The sequence below is a fragment of the Geotrypetes seraphini genome, chromosome 1 (assembly GCF_902459505.1).
Source record: "Geotrypetes seraphini chromosome 1, aGeoSer1.1, whole genome shotgun sequence".
Lineage (NCBI taxonomy): Eukaryota > Metazoa > Chordata > Amphibia > Gymnophiona > Dermophiidae > Geotrypetes > Geotrypetes seraphini.
Window position 1 is genome coordinate 155,267,027 of NC_047084.1, and position 16,675 is coordinate 155,283,701.

At 42.1% G+C, this 16,675-nt stretch overlaps 1 protein-coding gene across 7 annotated transcripts in view; it reads right to left on the bottom strand.

Annotated features, from left to right (window-relative positions):
- PRMT9 (protein arginine methyltransferase 9) overlaps positions 1 to 16,675 on the bottom strand; it is a 71,126-nt gene that overhangs the window by 22,674 nt on the left and 31,777 nt on the right. For all 7 annotated transcript variants that reach the window (XM_033940366.1, XM_033940347.1, XM_033940375.1 and 4 more), the window contains exons 6-9: positions 16,411 to 16,513; positions 13,175 to 13,281; positions 7,126 to 7,318; positions 295 to 478 (exon numbers count right to left, since the gene is read on the bottom strand). In XM_033940366.1, coding sequence (XP_033796257.1) covers positions 295 to 478; positions 7,126 to 7,318; positions 13,175 to 13,281; positions 16,411 to 16,513 — 587 coding nt within the window. The remainder of the gene's footprint in view (positions 1 to 294; positions 479 to 7,125; positions 7,319 to 13,174; positions 13,282 to 16,410; positions 16,514 to 16,675) is intronic.

Consider the following 16,675-nt stretch of genomic DNA (forward strand, 5'->3'; position numbering starts at 1 on the left):
ACATAAGTAGAAAAAAAGGCCTGGGTCTCACGTCCACCGAGACAACAAAGACTAATGAATAATTCTTACTGAAAGTAAAAAATTATCGAGGCTGGGATCCTCTTTATTGGACCAAAAAAGACACATTGTACCTGAGCTTTTGAAACTACATGAGGTCCCTTCTTCAGATATGACCACAGAGCTTGATGTTGCAAAAGAAAGTAAAATTAGACAGAGCAGATGGGTTTTACAGTGTTTATCTGGCATTGTCAAGTTTTCTATGCAAAAACTACATATAAAATGAAGCCTACCCACCGGACAGATGCTGCACGGGATAAACAGCCTGTTCCCAACAGGTTTCTTCTTTGGGGCCTGTGGACAGGGAATGTTCTTCATCCAGATGTAGAACAAACCAGGCCACGATGGCATCCAGGACCCCTTCTGTAGTTACAGGTATAGTAATCTTGCACGGTTTTTTTGTGGTAAGCTTTTCCAGTACCTGATAAAATAGATAGTCCAGACAAAACAATCAGGATAGAACTGGAAAAAACCCACGATTTCTATGTAATCGAATGGAAACGTGCTACTGGTAGGATGGGGCGATTTAGGTAAAGCAGTTTCTCGGGTCCAGATTTAGAAGTGCCAAAGAAGAATTTATTTATTTATTTCGATTTCTATCCCGTTCTCCCAGAAGCTCAGAACAGGTTACAAGTAGACATTCGCAATCGTTTGAAAACAGACTAGTCATGACAACAAATAGGTTACAGTAGACAGTAACAGAGATTATTCTAGAGACCAGATTGGTCATAGCGAAGAGTACTAGGAGAAGTATATTGAGGAGGTAGTTTTTAATGGCCCGACTGGCGGAAGAGGAAGGTCTTTACTGCTCTGCGGAAGGTCATTAGTGAGTCTAGCAACCTGATCTGTGTGGGTAGTCGGTTCCTTAGCTGAGGTAGGAAATGGCTGTAGGATCTTTTGTACGCCGTACTCATTCAGAGGGATCTCCCTGCGAGAATGCTGAGTCTTTGTTCTGCTTTGGAGCGGAGGGGGCAGTTGGGGGTGTATAGGCTTCAATTTGCTTCCGCTAGCAACCTACATCATATGATAGCAAAACAGCGCGACAAGGCAGTGATGAGAACAAAAGGGATCCTAGGGTGCACAGAGAGAGATGTTATTAGTAGAAAAAGAAAAAAGAGGCAATTGTGCCTATGTAGAGAGCCATGGCGAAGCCTAATCTTGAGTGATTTGTCCAGACCTGAAGACAGGACAGTTGCAGTTGTTCGGGTCTTGCCGAATCTAAGTGCTATATCATGCGGTGGCATTCTTCAGAATATGCCGTGAGGTCTGCAGTTTGTCTTTATATAGTGGGTTCTCAAACCTAATTGGTTGGGGTTCAAGGAGGGTGATTTCCTCAAGAAGGCAGGAGGTTTCAATAGGAAATTGAAAAAAGAAGATCGATGGTGAACAAAAAGAATCAAAGAAGCAATAGAGATAGCAAGATATCCAAAAAACTTCCATGGAGACAAAGGGCTCATCTTAAACAAAGCTTGACAACTGCTCATTCAAAAGAAATTTAGCAAAAAAAGGACAGGCACCAAGGACAAATAATTTCCCCCCTCCCAGAATTTCAGAATATGATCTACAGAAATTCTTCCCTCCACCAGTCAGAACTATTCCAATGAATTCCTGCCTCATTTCCTGTCAAAATTCAAATTTGTGACCACTGAACTTTCCCCGCAAAAATCTCCTGCCTTCCTGAGGAAACCACCCATCTCAAACCCCAACTAATCAAATTTGAGAACCCAGTAAATAAAAACAAACAGCAGACCTCACAGCATACCCTGAAGAAAACCATAGCACAATGGCTGAAACATGGGCTCTATTTACTCAGAAGCAGCAAGATCCAATCGCAACAATCATGACGCCAGACACAGACGCCTAAGAGAACTGAAGACCAGATGCTACTACTATCATTTCTATAGTGCTGCACTGTACATTAGAACATTCAAGATGTGGTTCCTGCTCGGAAGAATTACAGTCTAATCCACAGACAAGTTATGACAAGTAGGGGGTTGGGGAGGTCAACAGGTAAGAATGCCGTACAGAGTGGGGGTTAGGATTTAAAAGCAACCTCAAAGAAGTTGGCCTTGAGCATGGATTTGAATACAGACAGGGATGGAGCTTGACGCAGTGATTCAAGAAGTCTATTCTAGGCATACGGCGCGGCAAGAGAGAAGGTAGAAGGTACAGAGTCTGGAGTTGGCATTAGTAGAGAAAGGTACTGATAGGAGAGACTTACCCAATGACCAGAGTTCCCAGGGAAGAGTTTAGGGAGAGATAAGAGGAGAGATATTGGGGAGTTTTAGAGTGAATGCATTTGTAAGTCAATAAGAGGAGCAATGGATAGGGAACCAATGGAGTGATATGGGCATAGCAACTCTGATATAATATAAGTCATGCAGCAGAAATTTGGACAGATTCAAGGAGGGAGAAGTGGTTATGAGGAAGACCTAGGAGAAGCAAGTTGAACTAGTTGCGGCGAAAGGTGATAAGGGAATCGATAAGGGTTTTGGTGGTGTGCTCTGAGAGAAAGAGTCAGATTTTGGTGGTATTATAGTGAAAGTGACAGGTGTTGGCAGTCTGCTGGATCTGTACAGAGAAGCAGTCAAAGATGACCTAGAGGTTGTGAGCTGACGAGACAGGGAGGATATGAGTGCCATCCACTGAAATTGAGGGTGAGGGTAGAGGAGAGGTGGGTTTAGGCGGAAGGATAAGTAGCTCAGTATTGGCCATATTCAGCTTTAAGTGGTGGTGAGATATCTAGGAAGCGATGTTGGATAGACTGGCTGAGACCTGGGCCTGGACACCTGTAGAAATTTCTGGTATGGAGAGGTAAATTTGGGAGTCATCAGTTTAAGAAGTAGTATTGAAAATCATAGGAAGAGATCAGAGCACCAATGGAATGAGTATAGATGAAGGGTTCCAGGACAGAGCCCTGGTGTACCCAGACTGATAGAAGTATAAGAGTAAAGAAGGGTCCACCACTTTATACACTAAGGCCTGGATTCTGTATAGCAGTGATCTCAAACCTGCGGCCCGGGGACCACATGTGGCCCGCCAGGTCCTATTTTGAGGCCCTCGGTATGTTTCTCATAATCACAAAAGTAAAATAAAACATTTTCTTGATCATATGTCTCTTTAGCTATAAATGACAATATTATTATTAAGACTTGGCCAAAAGGAAAGATTTATAAACTATAAAAAGTTTTTCCTCATGCAAAATTATCATTTCTTTAATAAGACATTAACTTTTTTTTTTTTAGGCCCTCCAAGTACCTACAAATCCAAAATGTGGCCCTTCAAAGGGTTTGAGTTTGAGACCACTGGCTTAACTGTAACCATGACATCCTGTTTGCCTTTGGGAAGCAGAGCTGAGATTGTGATGTCATAATGCCTCATTCCACCAATAAGAGCCAGCCTCATCAGTGATGTCACAATGGCTTGATTGTCCTGTTCTCCCCTCTGCCCTCCAACCCAGCCAGCAGATTAACTGTTCCCCTTAACTCAGTGGTCTCAAACTCACGGCCCGCCAGATACTATTTTGAGGCCCTCAGTACATTTTTTCATAATCACAAAAGTAAAATAAAACCGTTTCTTGATCATATGTCTCTTTAGCTATAAATGACAATATTATTATTAAGACTTGGCCAAAAGGAAAGATTTCTAAAGAGTTTTACCTCATGCAAAATTGTCATTTCTTTAATAAGACATTAACTATTTTTTTCTGAAGCCGTCCAAGTACCTACAAATCCAAAATGTGACCCTGCAAAGGGTTTGAGTTTGAGACCACTGCTGTATAGGATGCCCAATCTCAGAAGTCGATGGATGTCCTATACAGAATCATGCCTAAGCCCGCCTAAAAAGAACTCGATTCTCTAACCGATGTCCATTTACAGACGCTGGTTAGAGAATCGGATCGAAGTAGACCCAGCCTCTGAGCTTATTGTGGTAAGGGATCTCCCTGCCGCAGCCGTACATCCCCCCCCGAACGATCGCCAGCAGGAAGGATGCCCAATCCCTCCTATTGGAACCCCTCCACTCCCATCCCCACCCCCCTGAATGATCACCGGCAGGAGGGATGCCCAATCCCTCCTGCCAGAACACCCCTCCCCCCGCGGTAGATCACTGGCAGGAGGGATGCCCAATCCTTCCTGCTGGAACACCCCCTCCCCCAGTAGATTGTGGCAGGAGGGATGCCAAATCCCTCCTACTGGAACATCCCCCCTCCCCCGCAGATTGCTAGGAATTATTAAAAAAGGGATGGTTAAGAAGACTAAGAATATTATAATGCCTCTGTGCGACCTCACCTTGAGTATTGTATTCAGTTCTGGTCTCATCTTAAAAAAAATATAGCTGCACTAGAAAAAGTTCAAAAATTAGATAGCTCTAAGTCTAATAGATATTGGCATTGTCATCTCGAAGCTGGGACTTTAGATCATTTATTATTCTATTGTCCGTGTATTTTGGCTTTTTGGAAATCAATTTGGGGCCAAATAAATAGGTTGTTAGAAAATCCGGTAGCCTTGACATATGATACTATTTTATTTGGCATGTCAATGAGAGTGAAAAGTTAGATTTCTTCAAAAAACATTAAGCTTCTACTTATTCTGACTGGAATTGCCATTCAACATATTACATTCAATTGGAAAAATAAGAGTAGATTAAATTACAGTTTTTGGTGGAGTTCTGTATGTCATATTTATAAAACGGAAAGAACGTTAGCCACACAGAGGATATTTTGGTAAATTTCGAGATGTTTGGAGACCATTAACAGATTTTTGTAATGAGTAGTAAACATTTTCCCTTCATAAGATAATTGAAATGAGGGGATAGGGATGGGTGGGAGGGATGATTTTTTGATATATTAATAGAATGTATATTGTATAATATAATATCAATGAATATTTTTGATGTGATAGGGATGGGAGGTTAACTTTCATGAATGTCAGTTGATGATAATAATAGTAATACAAGTGATGGTTTTTTCAATTCAAATGTTATTTCTTTTTTTTTTTTAATATTTTATTTATAAATTTTTCATTCTTACAATAATTTAATTTTACATAAACTTCAATTAATACATGAAAAATTGTGATTACAAGTAATTCATCTTATCACATAAAATATAACCCTCCCCTTTCTTCATTTCTTAAATCCATATAATCAAATGTTATTTCTTGATACACTTGATGTAAGTTGTAAAATGAATAAAAATTATAAAACATTAAGAAAAAGTTCAAAGAAGGGTGACCAAGATGATAAAGGGGATGGAATTCCTTTTGTATGAGGAAAGACTAAAAAGGTTAGGGGCTCTTCGGCTTGGAAAAGAGACGGCTAAGGGGAGATATGATTGAAGTCTTCAAAATCCTGAGTGTTGTAGAACGGGTACAAGTGGATTGATTTTTTTACTGCATCAAGATTTACAAAGACATGGGGACACTCAATGAAGTTACAGAGTAATACTTTTAAAACCAATAGGAGGAAATATTTTTCACTCAGAGAATAGTTAAGCTCTGGAACACATTGTTAGAGGATGTGGTAAGAGCAGCTGGGGTTTAAAAAAAAAGAAAAAAAAAAAGGTTTGGACAAATTCTTGGAGGAAAAGTCTGATGAGACAGACATGGGACAGAATCATGGAATACTGCTACTATTTGGGTTTTTGCCAGGTACTTGTGACTTGAATTGGCCTCTGCGAAGATGGGATACTGGGCTAGATGGACCACTGATCTGACCCAGTAAGGCTATTCTTATGTTCTTTTAAAAAAGGAAGATAAAAGGACAGTCCTGAATAAGGAGACTTTTTGCAGGAAACAATATCTGTGGCTGACGGTTAAGATGTATTTTTTGCAGTATGGGCAGGATTTTTTATTTGATGCATGGACCAGGTGGCTTTTTTCTACTGTCATGTAATACAGTGGTTCCCAACCCTATCCTGGAGGACCACCAGGCCAATCGGGTTTTCAGGATAGCTCTAATGAATATGCATGGAACATATTTGCATGCCTCTCACTTCCATTATATGCAAATCTCTCTGATGCATATTCATTAGGACTAGCCTGAAAACCCGATTGGCCTGTTGGTCCTCCAGGACAGGGTTGGAAGCCACTGATGTAATATGTAAAATTGCATAAGCAAACAAGTATTTTTCATGAAAGTTCTAGAGCAATGGTTCAAGTATGAAAGGTTCAAAAGAAAGCAGAGTCAGGGGTAGCAAACAAACAGAAATATTTCACAGAAAATATGCTGGATACACAGTGAGAGGCATCAACATAATCCAAGCATGTGAGGTGCGAGAGCCCTTGCATGTGAGGGTGATGGCCAAGAATAAGTAAGCTCTGCTGCAGTCTGTTTCTATTGACCACAAGATTTTGAAAACAGCACTCATCACGTCTTGTTTAAATATGTTAGATGTGAGGTAATCACTGATGTCATTGCAGAAAATCCTGCAATGACATCATCGATTTCATTCCTGCGGTGACAGGACATGTCAGCAAAAGGAAAAAAAAAAGAGCTCAAATTTTCTGTCCAAACCACAAATTTCAAAACAGAAAGAGCATGCCTAAAGCAGCGAAAGAATGTACTGTCACAGAGAGGAATCCAAAGCAAGAAAAAGTGTACTGGATTTGTGGACTCTTTCTACTTGCCAATATATGATATAAAGAATGCCACCATTGGTAGAAATTCAACACCGAATCATAATTTTAAAGGTCTACCTTATGAAAGCAAGGGTGTACCCCATAAGGAAATGACATACGTTGTACTGCAGGTACTTTTTTTTCATCTTTACTTTGTCTATTAAAAAGGTATATAAGGGGTAGATAGGAAGGCTTTTATTTGTTGCAATGTTCTGGTTACTGGGTGTTGTTCTTGCAAACAGTTGGGTACCCCAGAACTAATGTGGTGCCAGGGAACGGGGAGGGGAGGACGGTTATGCTTTTGTAAAACATTTTGAATGACAAAGGTTGACTGTTTGTACTGTTATTATGGTTCTGTGTGTTGCCATCAATAAAACCCGTTTAAACATAAGAGTGGGGGGGAAGGTATATAAATTCCACAATATTGATAACTTTGATAAAATACACTTACCCGTAGATTATTGAAATCTATCTTCAGAGCTTGGAAAGGTTCCGATAGAACTGTGTAACCCCCAGGGATTCTACTCATTTTCTCTGTGGAATAAGGCTCAGCAGAGTCATCAAACTGGACAGCAGAGTGCACCGGACTCTGGAATTCCACCGTTCCCTCCAATTGGACACCGGCAACTTCCTTCACATTAACTCTGGAAGGAAACAAGAACATATGCAACTAACAAAATGACTTCCCTATACCAACATTAGAATACAAGGAAAAATGAAACCATCAATGGCAAGTGACAAATATGCCAAAACAAAATCAAATACACACCATAAATAGTGCTAGTGCATCAAAGCAAAAATTAGCCAGCGAAAGAAAAAGCCTCAGAGCGTTGGAGGTGTGAACCCACACATCATCGGCAAAAAAAAACTTTCGCATAAATATTAACTTAGCCTTTGAGGTAAGCAAAAAAAAAAGATTATCGATTAAGACACACACTGTTTTGATATAGATAGCAGTGATAAGGACCAAATAGGAACATCAGACCAGAACGTACGCAGGTAGGGCTAGTCTCAGTTAGGGCACTGATCTTTGACCAGAGGGCCGCCGCGCGAGCGGACTGCTGGGCACGATGGACCACTGGTCTGACCCAGCAGTGGCAATTCTTATGTTCTTATGATTGTACCATAGGCAGCAGAACATCTTTTTGTTTAGGGCTGCCCGAGCTCTACCCTAGGACTGCCTAGGCAGTAATTCCTTTCAGCTCTTTTACTACTTCCTAGCCCCCTCAATTTCATTCCCACGGCTCTACTCCCAACATCCGTTCCCAGGTAAGTTGGGGGAGGGTACCTACTCATGTACTGGTGCAGAAAGGAACTATCCTGATGGGATGAGTCGACACTCTGCTTCCAAGGTAAGGGCACACATAGCAAACAGTTCTCTAGGAGCCACACAGACTCAGGTGGAAAACACCTTACAGCGACCTAGCAAACACAATGTGTGGAGAGCCATGTATATTAATGCTCACAGTTTAGGCAATAAAATTCTAGAGCTGGAAACTGAAATAAGGGATGCCAACCTAGACGTGGTGGCAATAACCGAAACATGGTTTACGGACTCACATGGGTGGGATATGACTATACCGGGGTACAATCTACTTCGTCGTCACAGAGAGGGCAGGTTAGGTGGTGGGGTTGCACTATACATTAAAGAAGACATCAAAACCACCAGGATCACAGATGTTAAATACACCGGGGAGTCCCTCTGGGTTAACCTGGCAAGAGGTGGCAATAAATGCCTGTATCTTGGTGTGGTATACAGACCCCCAAAAACAAATGGAAGACATGGACACGGAATTAATTGAGGACATAGAGAATATCACTCTACGGGGCGACACTGTACTGCTTGGGGACTTCAACATGCCTGATGCAGACTGGAACACATTTTCAGCAACCACCAGTAGCAGCAAGAGGCTCTTGGCCTCCATAAATGGTGCACAACTAAAACAGATGGTAACGGAGCCCACTAGGGCCCAGGCGATCCTTGACCTGATACTCACCAACGGGGAAAGCGTCTCAGAGGTCTTGGTAGGAGATACGCTAGCCTCCAGCGACCATAACATGGTATGGTTCAACCTTAGGAAAGGATTCCCTAAATCAATCACAAAAACAAAGGTACTTAACTTCCGGGGCACCGACTTCACACGCATGGGAGATTTCGTCCATCAGACGCTGCAGGACCAAGCAGAGACCGGTAATGTGGAAGCTATGTGGTCGTACCTGAAATCATCCATAATCGCTACATAAAATCGGTAGACAAACGGCAAAGAAACAATAAACCCCAGTAGTTCACTGAGGAGATCTCGCACCTCATTAAGGAGAAGAAAACAGCATTTCTTTCCTACAAACGTACGCAGAGAAGGGAAACTAAAGTAGAATATAAGACCAGGTCCGCAGCGGTCAAAACAGCAGTTAGGGAGACCAAACTTCGAGTGGAAGAAACTTTGGCAAAAAACATTAAAAAAGGGGACAAATCTTTCTTCAGGTATATTAGTGATAGGAAAAGGAACACAGACGGCATAGTACGCCTTAGAAGACCGGACGGAAACTACGCGGTGGCGGATTCTGAAAAAGCCGAAATACTAAATGAATATTTCTGCTCAGTCTTCACCTGTGAGGCACCGGGACACGGACCACAGTTGAAGGCAAAACAAATTGCGGAAGACCCGTTTCAGAATTTTGAGTTCACACCTGAAGACGTCTACAGCGAGCTGACAAGGCTCAAGGAGAACAAGGCCATGGGACCGGACAATTTACACCCAAGAGTGCTTAGAGAATTGAGAGATGTTCTGGCGGAACCGTTGGCCGTGCTCTTCAATCTCTCACTAAGCACGGGGAAAGTTCCGTTGGACTGGAAAACAGCCAACGTCATTCCTCTGCATAAAAAGGGTTGCAAGGCTGAGGCTGCGAACTATAGACCGGTGAGTCTCACTTCAATAGCGTGTAAACTCATGGAATTAAGCATAAATTAAGCATAAATTAGATACGGTCTTGAATGAGGGGAATCTCCGGGACCCCAGTCAACATGGATTCACCAAGGGTAGGTCCTGCCAGTCCAATCTTATCAGCTTCTTTGACTGGGTAACAAGAAGGCTGGACTCAGGAGAGTCCTTAGACGTTGTATACCTTGACTTCAGCAAGGCTTTTGACAGCGTCCCACACCACAGATTGCTGAACAAGATGGAATCGATGGGGTTAGGAGTAACACTAACTGCATGGGTTAAAGACTGGCTAAGTGGCAGACTTCAGAGGGTGATGGTTAACGGTACCCTATCCAAAACGTCAGAAGTGACCAGCGGAGTGCCGCAGGGCTCAGTCCTGGGTCCACTCCTCTTCAACATATTCATTAGGGATTTGACTCAAGGGCTTCAAGGTAAGGTAACCTTATTCGCTGAAGATGCCAAACTATGCAATACCATAAACGGCTACAATCTGCAGAATACTATGGAACAGGACCTCCGTACTTTAGAAAGTTGGTCCTCTGTCTGGCAGCTGGGCTTCAACGCCAAGAAATGTAAGGTCATGCATCTCGGAAACGGAAATCCATGCAGAACTTACACCTTGAATGGAGAAACTTTGACCAAGACTACAGCAGAACGAGACTTGGAAGTGATCATCAGTGCAGACATGAAGACTGCTACTCAAGTGGAGAAGGCTTCATCTAAGGCACGGCAGATGATGGGTTGTATCAAGAGAAGTTTCGTCAACAGGAAGCCCGAGGTCATGATGCCATTATACAGAGCCATGGTGAGACCTCATCTAGAACTCTGGGTGCAATTTTGGAGGCCACATTACCGTAAAGATGTGCTCAGAATTGAGTCGGTTCAGCGGATGGCCACCAGAATGGTCTCGGGACTAAAGGGTCTCTCGTATGAAGAGAGACTGAACAAATTGCAGCTCTATACTCTCGAGGAGCGTAGGGAGAGGGGAGACATGATTGAGACATTTAAGTACATCACGGGACGGGTCAAGGTGGAAGATGATATCTTTCTTCTCAAAGGACCCTCGAACACAAGAGGACATCCGCTCAAACTCAGGGGAAGGAAGTTTCGTGGAGACGTCAGGAAGTACTTCTTCACAGAACGAGTGATAGAGCATTGGAACAAGCTTCCAGTACAGGTGATCGAGGCCCGCAGTATCCCAGACTTCAAGAATAAATGGGATACCTATGTGGGATCACTGCGGGAGTCATACCAATGAATAGGGTCGCTAGGATATAGCCTTAATAGAGCAGGTCAGTAGAGTTAAGGGGGCCAGTAGACTTAAAAGGGGGTCAATGGTATGGGCAGACTTGATGGGCTGTAGCCCTTATCTGCCATCATCTTTCTATGTTTCTATCACCCTGTTGCTCTCCTCATTACAGTTCCTTTCTGCTTCTTCCAGATCTTCACAGCAGCATTCTCTCTTCTAGACAATAACTCCTTTCAATCTCCTAAATCATTCTCACCTTTCTATTCCTCTCTCAGTGCTTTTCCATCTCTTTTACCTTGCTCTGGCAACACATATAAAATTGTCTTGCCAATAAAGTTATCTGACTTAGTCTCCTCTCCTTTTCTCAATGTCTTTGGCTGCACATTTCCTCCTCATTGGTAGCTGCAGACAGGAAGTGTCTATCATAATCTATAGCAGCTCCCTCTTCCCCAGAAACCCAGAATACAGAAATCATCCTTCCTGCTTTCTCCTGCAGCCTGGAGTTTTCTGCTCCAAATCTACAGACACACAGGATGGAATATTGGGGTGCTCACACATCCACAGTACTGGTGCCCATGTTATGAAGGGTGAAAGAATACACTAATAGAATCTCCAAAGCCACTTAATGAGAAGTAGAAGAATAACCTAAAGGGCTGAGAAGCAGAAAAGTCAAATGTCTCTTTAACTTTTAAATAATTTGTAGTTCTTATTCCTCTCTTCCCTTATGTTCTTAGTTTTGTTACGTTTGTCAATAGTCTTGTCAGACCTGATTTTTGTTATTTATTGTATTGTTCCCCACATTTTGTAATTTTATTATTATGTACATCGCTTAGAATTATGATTAAGCGATTAATCAAATCTCCATTAAACTTGAAACTTGAAATCAGGAGCTCCTCATGATCTTGAACAAGTTGCTTAGCTTTCCATTGCTTCAGGAACTCTCCAGGGACAGGAAAATATCTCTCATACAGGCAGTCCCTGAGTTACACACTGCTTGTATAGGAGTAATCAAGCCATTGTGACATCACTGATGAGGTTGGCTTTTAGGCAGTGGTGGAATGAGGCATTATGACATCACAATATCAGCTCTAGAATGCTGCTACTCCTTAGCATCTTGCCAGGCATTTGTGACCTGGGTTGGCCACTTGGAAACAGGATACTGGGCTTGAGGGACCTTCAGTCTGTCTCAGTATGGCAACTCTTATGTTCTTTTGTGAGTCAAATACAGGCAGTCCCTGAGTTACAGACTTAAGTACGACTCGTACGTAAGAACGGGGTTGCGGCTTCATTTTATTTCACTGAGCAGTATTTCCAGTGGCCTTGACTCCTACACTTCTCCTGTAGCAGATTCAGGAATGATGCATGGCCACATTAAGAACAGTATGTGGTTGTGCATGCTGTACCATAGAGGGAACACTGGAAGGGACAGTTGGCCCTTTTGTTAGCTGGGAGCAGCAAGAATCTTAAAATCTACAAGTTCTGAGTTACATACAAATCCGACTTAAGAACAGCTTTAAAAATGTAACTCGTTCTTAACCCGGGGACTGTCTGTATAGGTATAATCAAGCCATTGTGACATCACTGATGAGGTTGGCTTTTAGGCAGTGGTGGAATGAGGCATTATGACATCATAATATCAGCTCTAGAATGTTGCAACTCCTTAGCAATTTTCCAGGCATTTGTGACCTGGGTTGGCCACGGTTGGAAACAGGCTACTGGGCATGAGGGACCTTTGGCCTGTGCCAGTATGGCAGCTCTTATGTTCTTATGCAAGTCGAGTATAGGTAGTCCCCCGAGTTAGACGCCCAACTTAAATGCAACTCGTAGTTAAGAACGCAGTTGCAGCTTCATTTGATTTCACTGAGCAGTATTTCCAGTGACATAGACTCCTAGACTTTTCCTGTGGCAGATTTACGAACGATGCAGGGCCACATTAAGAACAGTGTGTGGCTGTGCATGCTGTACCATAGAGGGAACATTGGAAGGGACAGTTGGCCCTTTTGTCAGCTGGGAGCAGAGGTAAGCAGCAAGAATCTTAAAATCTACAAGTTCTGAGTTACATACAAATCCGACTTAAGAACAGCTTTAAAAACGTAACTCACTCTTAACCCAGGGACTGCCTGTACTTGAATGTAAGTTGCCTTGAGCTACAACTGAAAAAGACACAAGTTGAACCAAAATCTGTTCCCTTACCACACACCAAGAAAAAAAGCATATCTGAACTACTTAATACTGTCTTTGGAAATATATTTTGACAATACCATTGCATATATCTTTAAACTTCCTAAGGCATTTTTGAGAGCATGACCCACCTGTGATGCCTGCGTATTTCTGGGCATTCCACTACCATCCCAAAGACAGTTGCGCCAGCAGGTATGACTTGGCCAAATCCTTCAGTAGCAACAAGTTGGCCTTTGGGCTGAGTAATAAAGAAATTGCAAATTGAGATTAAGCTAAAATCATTGAAAATTATTCAAAGTTTTTCACTTGTCTACTTCAGAACTTTGATAATCAGACTCATGGTATGAACTTTTCAAGGCAAGTGTGAAGATATTCAACAAGATGAATAACTATATTCTGCGTGACTCTCAGTTTAATTTCAGCTTTAGTTTCAGAATCTAAAACTGCAAGTTATATTTCATTTCCATCCCTAAAACTTCATTCTATGCCCTTCTAGTTCTAGTCAGCTTGCAAGAAGTGAAATTTAAAAGTAACATTACGAAATACCTTTTTCACAGAGAAGGCAATGGATGCCTGGAATGCTCTTCCATTGGAAATGGTGGGGTCAAAAACAGGTGGCAAAATTCAAAAACTTGTAGGGTAAAGGCATAGGATCCCTAGGTGACATAAGATCACATCTGCTGAAGATCACACCTTAAGAAAGGTATGGAAATGATAAAAGTAACTCAAGAGATGGCTTCCAAAATGATACAGGGAATGCAATATGGGACAAAAAAATGAAAAGTAGAAAAATAAAGAGGAGAAATGGTGAAATAAAACACAGGCATATAAATATCTAGTAGTAGACAGCCAACAACAGGGTGAGCCCAGGGGGAAGACCCACCTGTGAGTCCAGGAGGGGTGTCCTTGTGTTTGGGGGCTACGGACCACATACAGTGGCATTTTCATCCAAAACTGAAACAAGGCCAAAACCAGCCTAAAACTCAGATTTAGCCTTGTTTCAATTTTGGATGAAAATGCCACTGTATGTGGTCCACAGCCCCCACTCCCTCCCCAAACATAAAGAAACCCCTCCTAGACTCACAGGTGGGCCTCCCCCCTAGGCCAGGGGTGGGAAACTCTAGTCCTCAAGGGCCAGAATCCAGTCGGGTTTTCAGGATTTCCCCAATGAATATGCATTGAAAGCAGTGCATGCAAATAGATCTCATGCATATTCATTGGGGAAATCCTGAAAACCCAACTAGATTCCAACCCTTGAGGACCTGAATTGCCCACCCCTGCCCTAGGCTCACCCTGCTGTTGGTCATCTAGTGGCCAGTTATGGTAGGAATGATTCTCAATTGCTCCTACATGTCAGTTCCAGTCTTAAAACGGCTGCTAGGACCTCCCAAGGCAGTCCTGCAAAAATGCTGTGGGAGGTCCTGGCAGCCATTTTGTCAGCAGAGCCAGTATGGGCAGGAGTAACTGAGAATCACGCCTACTCTGACTAGCCCAGTAGGCCCAGGGGAAAGATTCCTTCTGTTCTAGGTGAAGCAAGGGGTGTGGGAGGGAGTGGGAGCTGCGCCCAAAACTCGCCCAATCCCTGGTTTTGGCTTTAGATGAAACTGGTGACACATTTTGGCTGCAGATCTGGTTTTGGCTGAAACAACAACAACAAAAAACCTAGTTTTGGTCACCTGCTATCTGGCAGTCTTTCAAAATGTTCAAGGCGGAAGCATTTCCTATAGGGGATACAGTTGAAGGTCATGTGGTCACCCATAGACAAGATGAGCAACATTAACGCTGAGTTCCCTGGCTATGGTAAGGGTTTTGATTGTTGCTCTGTCCATGAACTATAGTTTGGCACTTGAAGCCTGTAAACTGCCTTAGCAAATCTATACAATTGATCTTCTCTTGGAATATTTTTCTCCCTTATGTATCAAAGAAAATGTTTTGTTTTACAGTATTTTAAAACAATAACAGGGCAACCGATCCGCAAGATGATCAGTTGTTAGAGTCCTTTAAACAGATGTTATTAAGGAACTATAGTTAAAATCAACAGTAGCCCAACACAGCCATGTTTTGCCCCATCCAGGGGCTGCATCAGAGGGTATAAGAACCATTTGGTATTTGAATATGATATCACCTAAGTGATAGATTTGATCTAACTTCTGTGTATTAGTAGCTGCAACAAGGAACTGCATGTTGCTGCTTTTGCTGCAGCTATTAGTACACAGAGGTTTGATCAAATCTATCACTTAGTTGATCTCACATTCATACACTAAGTGGGTCTTATAGACTCTGATGCAGCCCCTGGAGGGGGCGAAACATGGCCACGTCAGGCTCTTATTCTTAAGTGGAATCAACTCTTGCTCGAGCCTTGATGTATTACAGATCTAAAAAGAAATCGGTTTTGTGCTAGTCCGGAAAAGTCCTCCAGCGTCATCCCCATAGTTGGTTTCAACGTGTCCAACCATCTGATTGCAGGTCACCCTCTTCTCCTACTTCCTTCGATCTTTCCAAACATCTTTCCTTCTCCAATGATCCTTCTCTTCTGACAGTATGACCAAAATAAGACTGTCGTAACTTCATCATTTGGGCTGTATCATCTCATATTATGATTTTATTTATACATTATTGATGCATTGTAAGTAAGTTAGAATTATGTTATTTTGTATATTGTGATTTTTTTTCTTTTCTCTCTTTTCTTTCCTATTTTAATGGCGTTCCTTTCAATAATTTTTGAATTATTTTGTTAACCGCTTTGATCCTACTTGGCAAATTAAGCGGTATATAAAGACTTTTAATAAACATAACCATAAACACAGTGACATAGCCGGTTTGATCTCTTCCAGAATCAATTTGTTAGTTCATCTGGCAGTCCACAGCATGCATAAAACCCTTCTCCAACACCAAAGCTCAAATGAGTCAATTTTCTTTCGGTTCTGTTTCTGTAGTGTCCAGCTTTCACACCCGTAACTTACCACTGAGAAAATGAGTGCGTGGACAAGTCTGATCTTTGTTTAGAGTGTTACCTGCTTGCCTTTGAATACTTTGTCGAGTCTTCATTTGAAGAGTGACCAAGTGCTATTCTGCAGAGTATTTCTTCCCTGCTAGTTCCTTAATAAATATTTGTTTAAAGGATTCTTCCAACTGATCTGTTTCTTTTTTTTTTACAATATTTTAAACCATCTTCATTGGACCATTTTCAAAAATGTTTCTTGGACTATTAGTTTAAGACATGACAAAAAAATTAATAGCAAAAGTATTGAACTATCAGCTACCAACAGAGAAATTGATGTACAATCATCGAACTGAGGAAGTCGAAATTCATCCTCAAGGCCTCTTCTGATTTTAGAAATTACTCTAGATCCAGCTTAGGCCATACCTTTGGTTTGAGAAGTAAATGCTTCCATGCATGTACCAAACTCTCCACAATTCCTTCTCCAAATAAACCTGCATCCACCGTTTCTGTTACAACCAGATGAACTCTGCAGGGGAAGAAAACAAAAAACAAATGTGTGTTATTAAGATGGTGGTGGGGAGGACAGAGGGGGAATCTTACTTTCCAGGATGTGCACATCCACATCTGCAAAATGAGTTAGGTGCCCACCAGCACTGTCACAAGGCTGCCCCTGTTCCTAGCGAGGAAG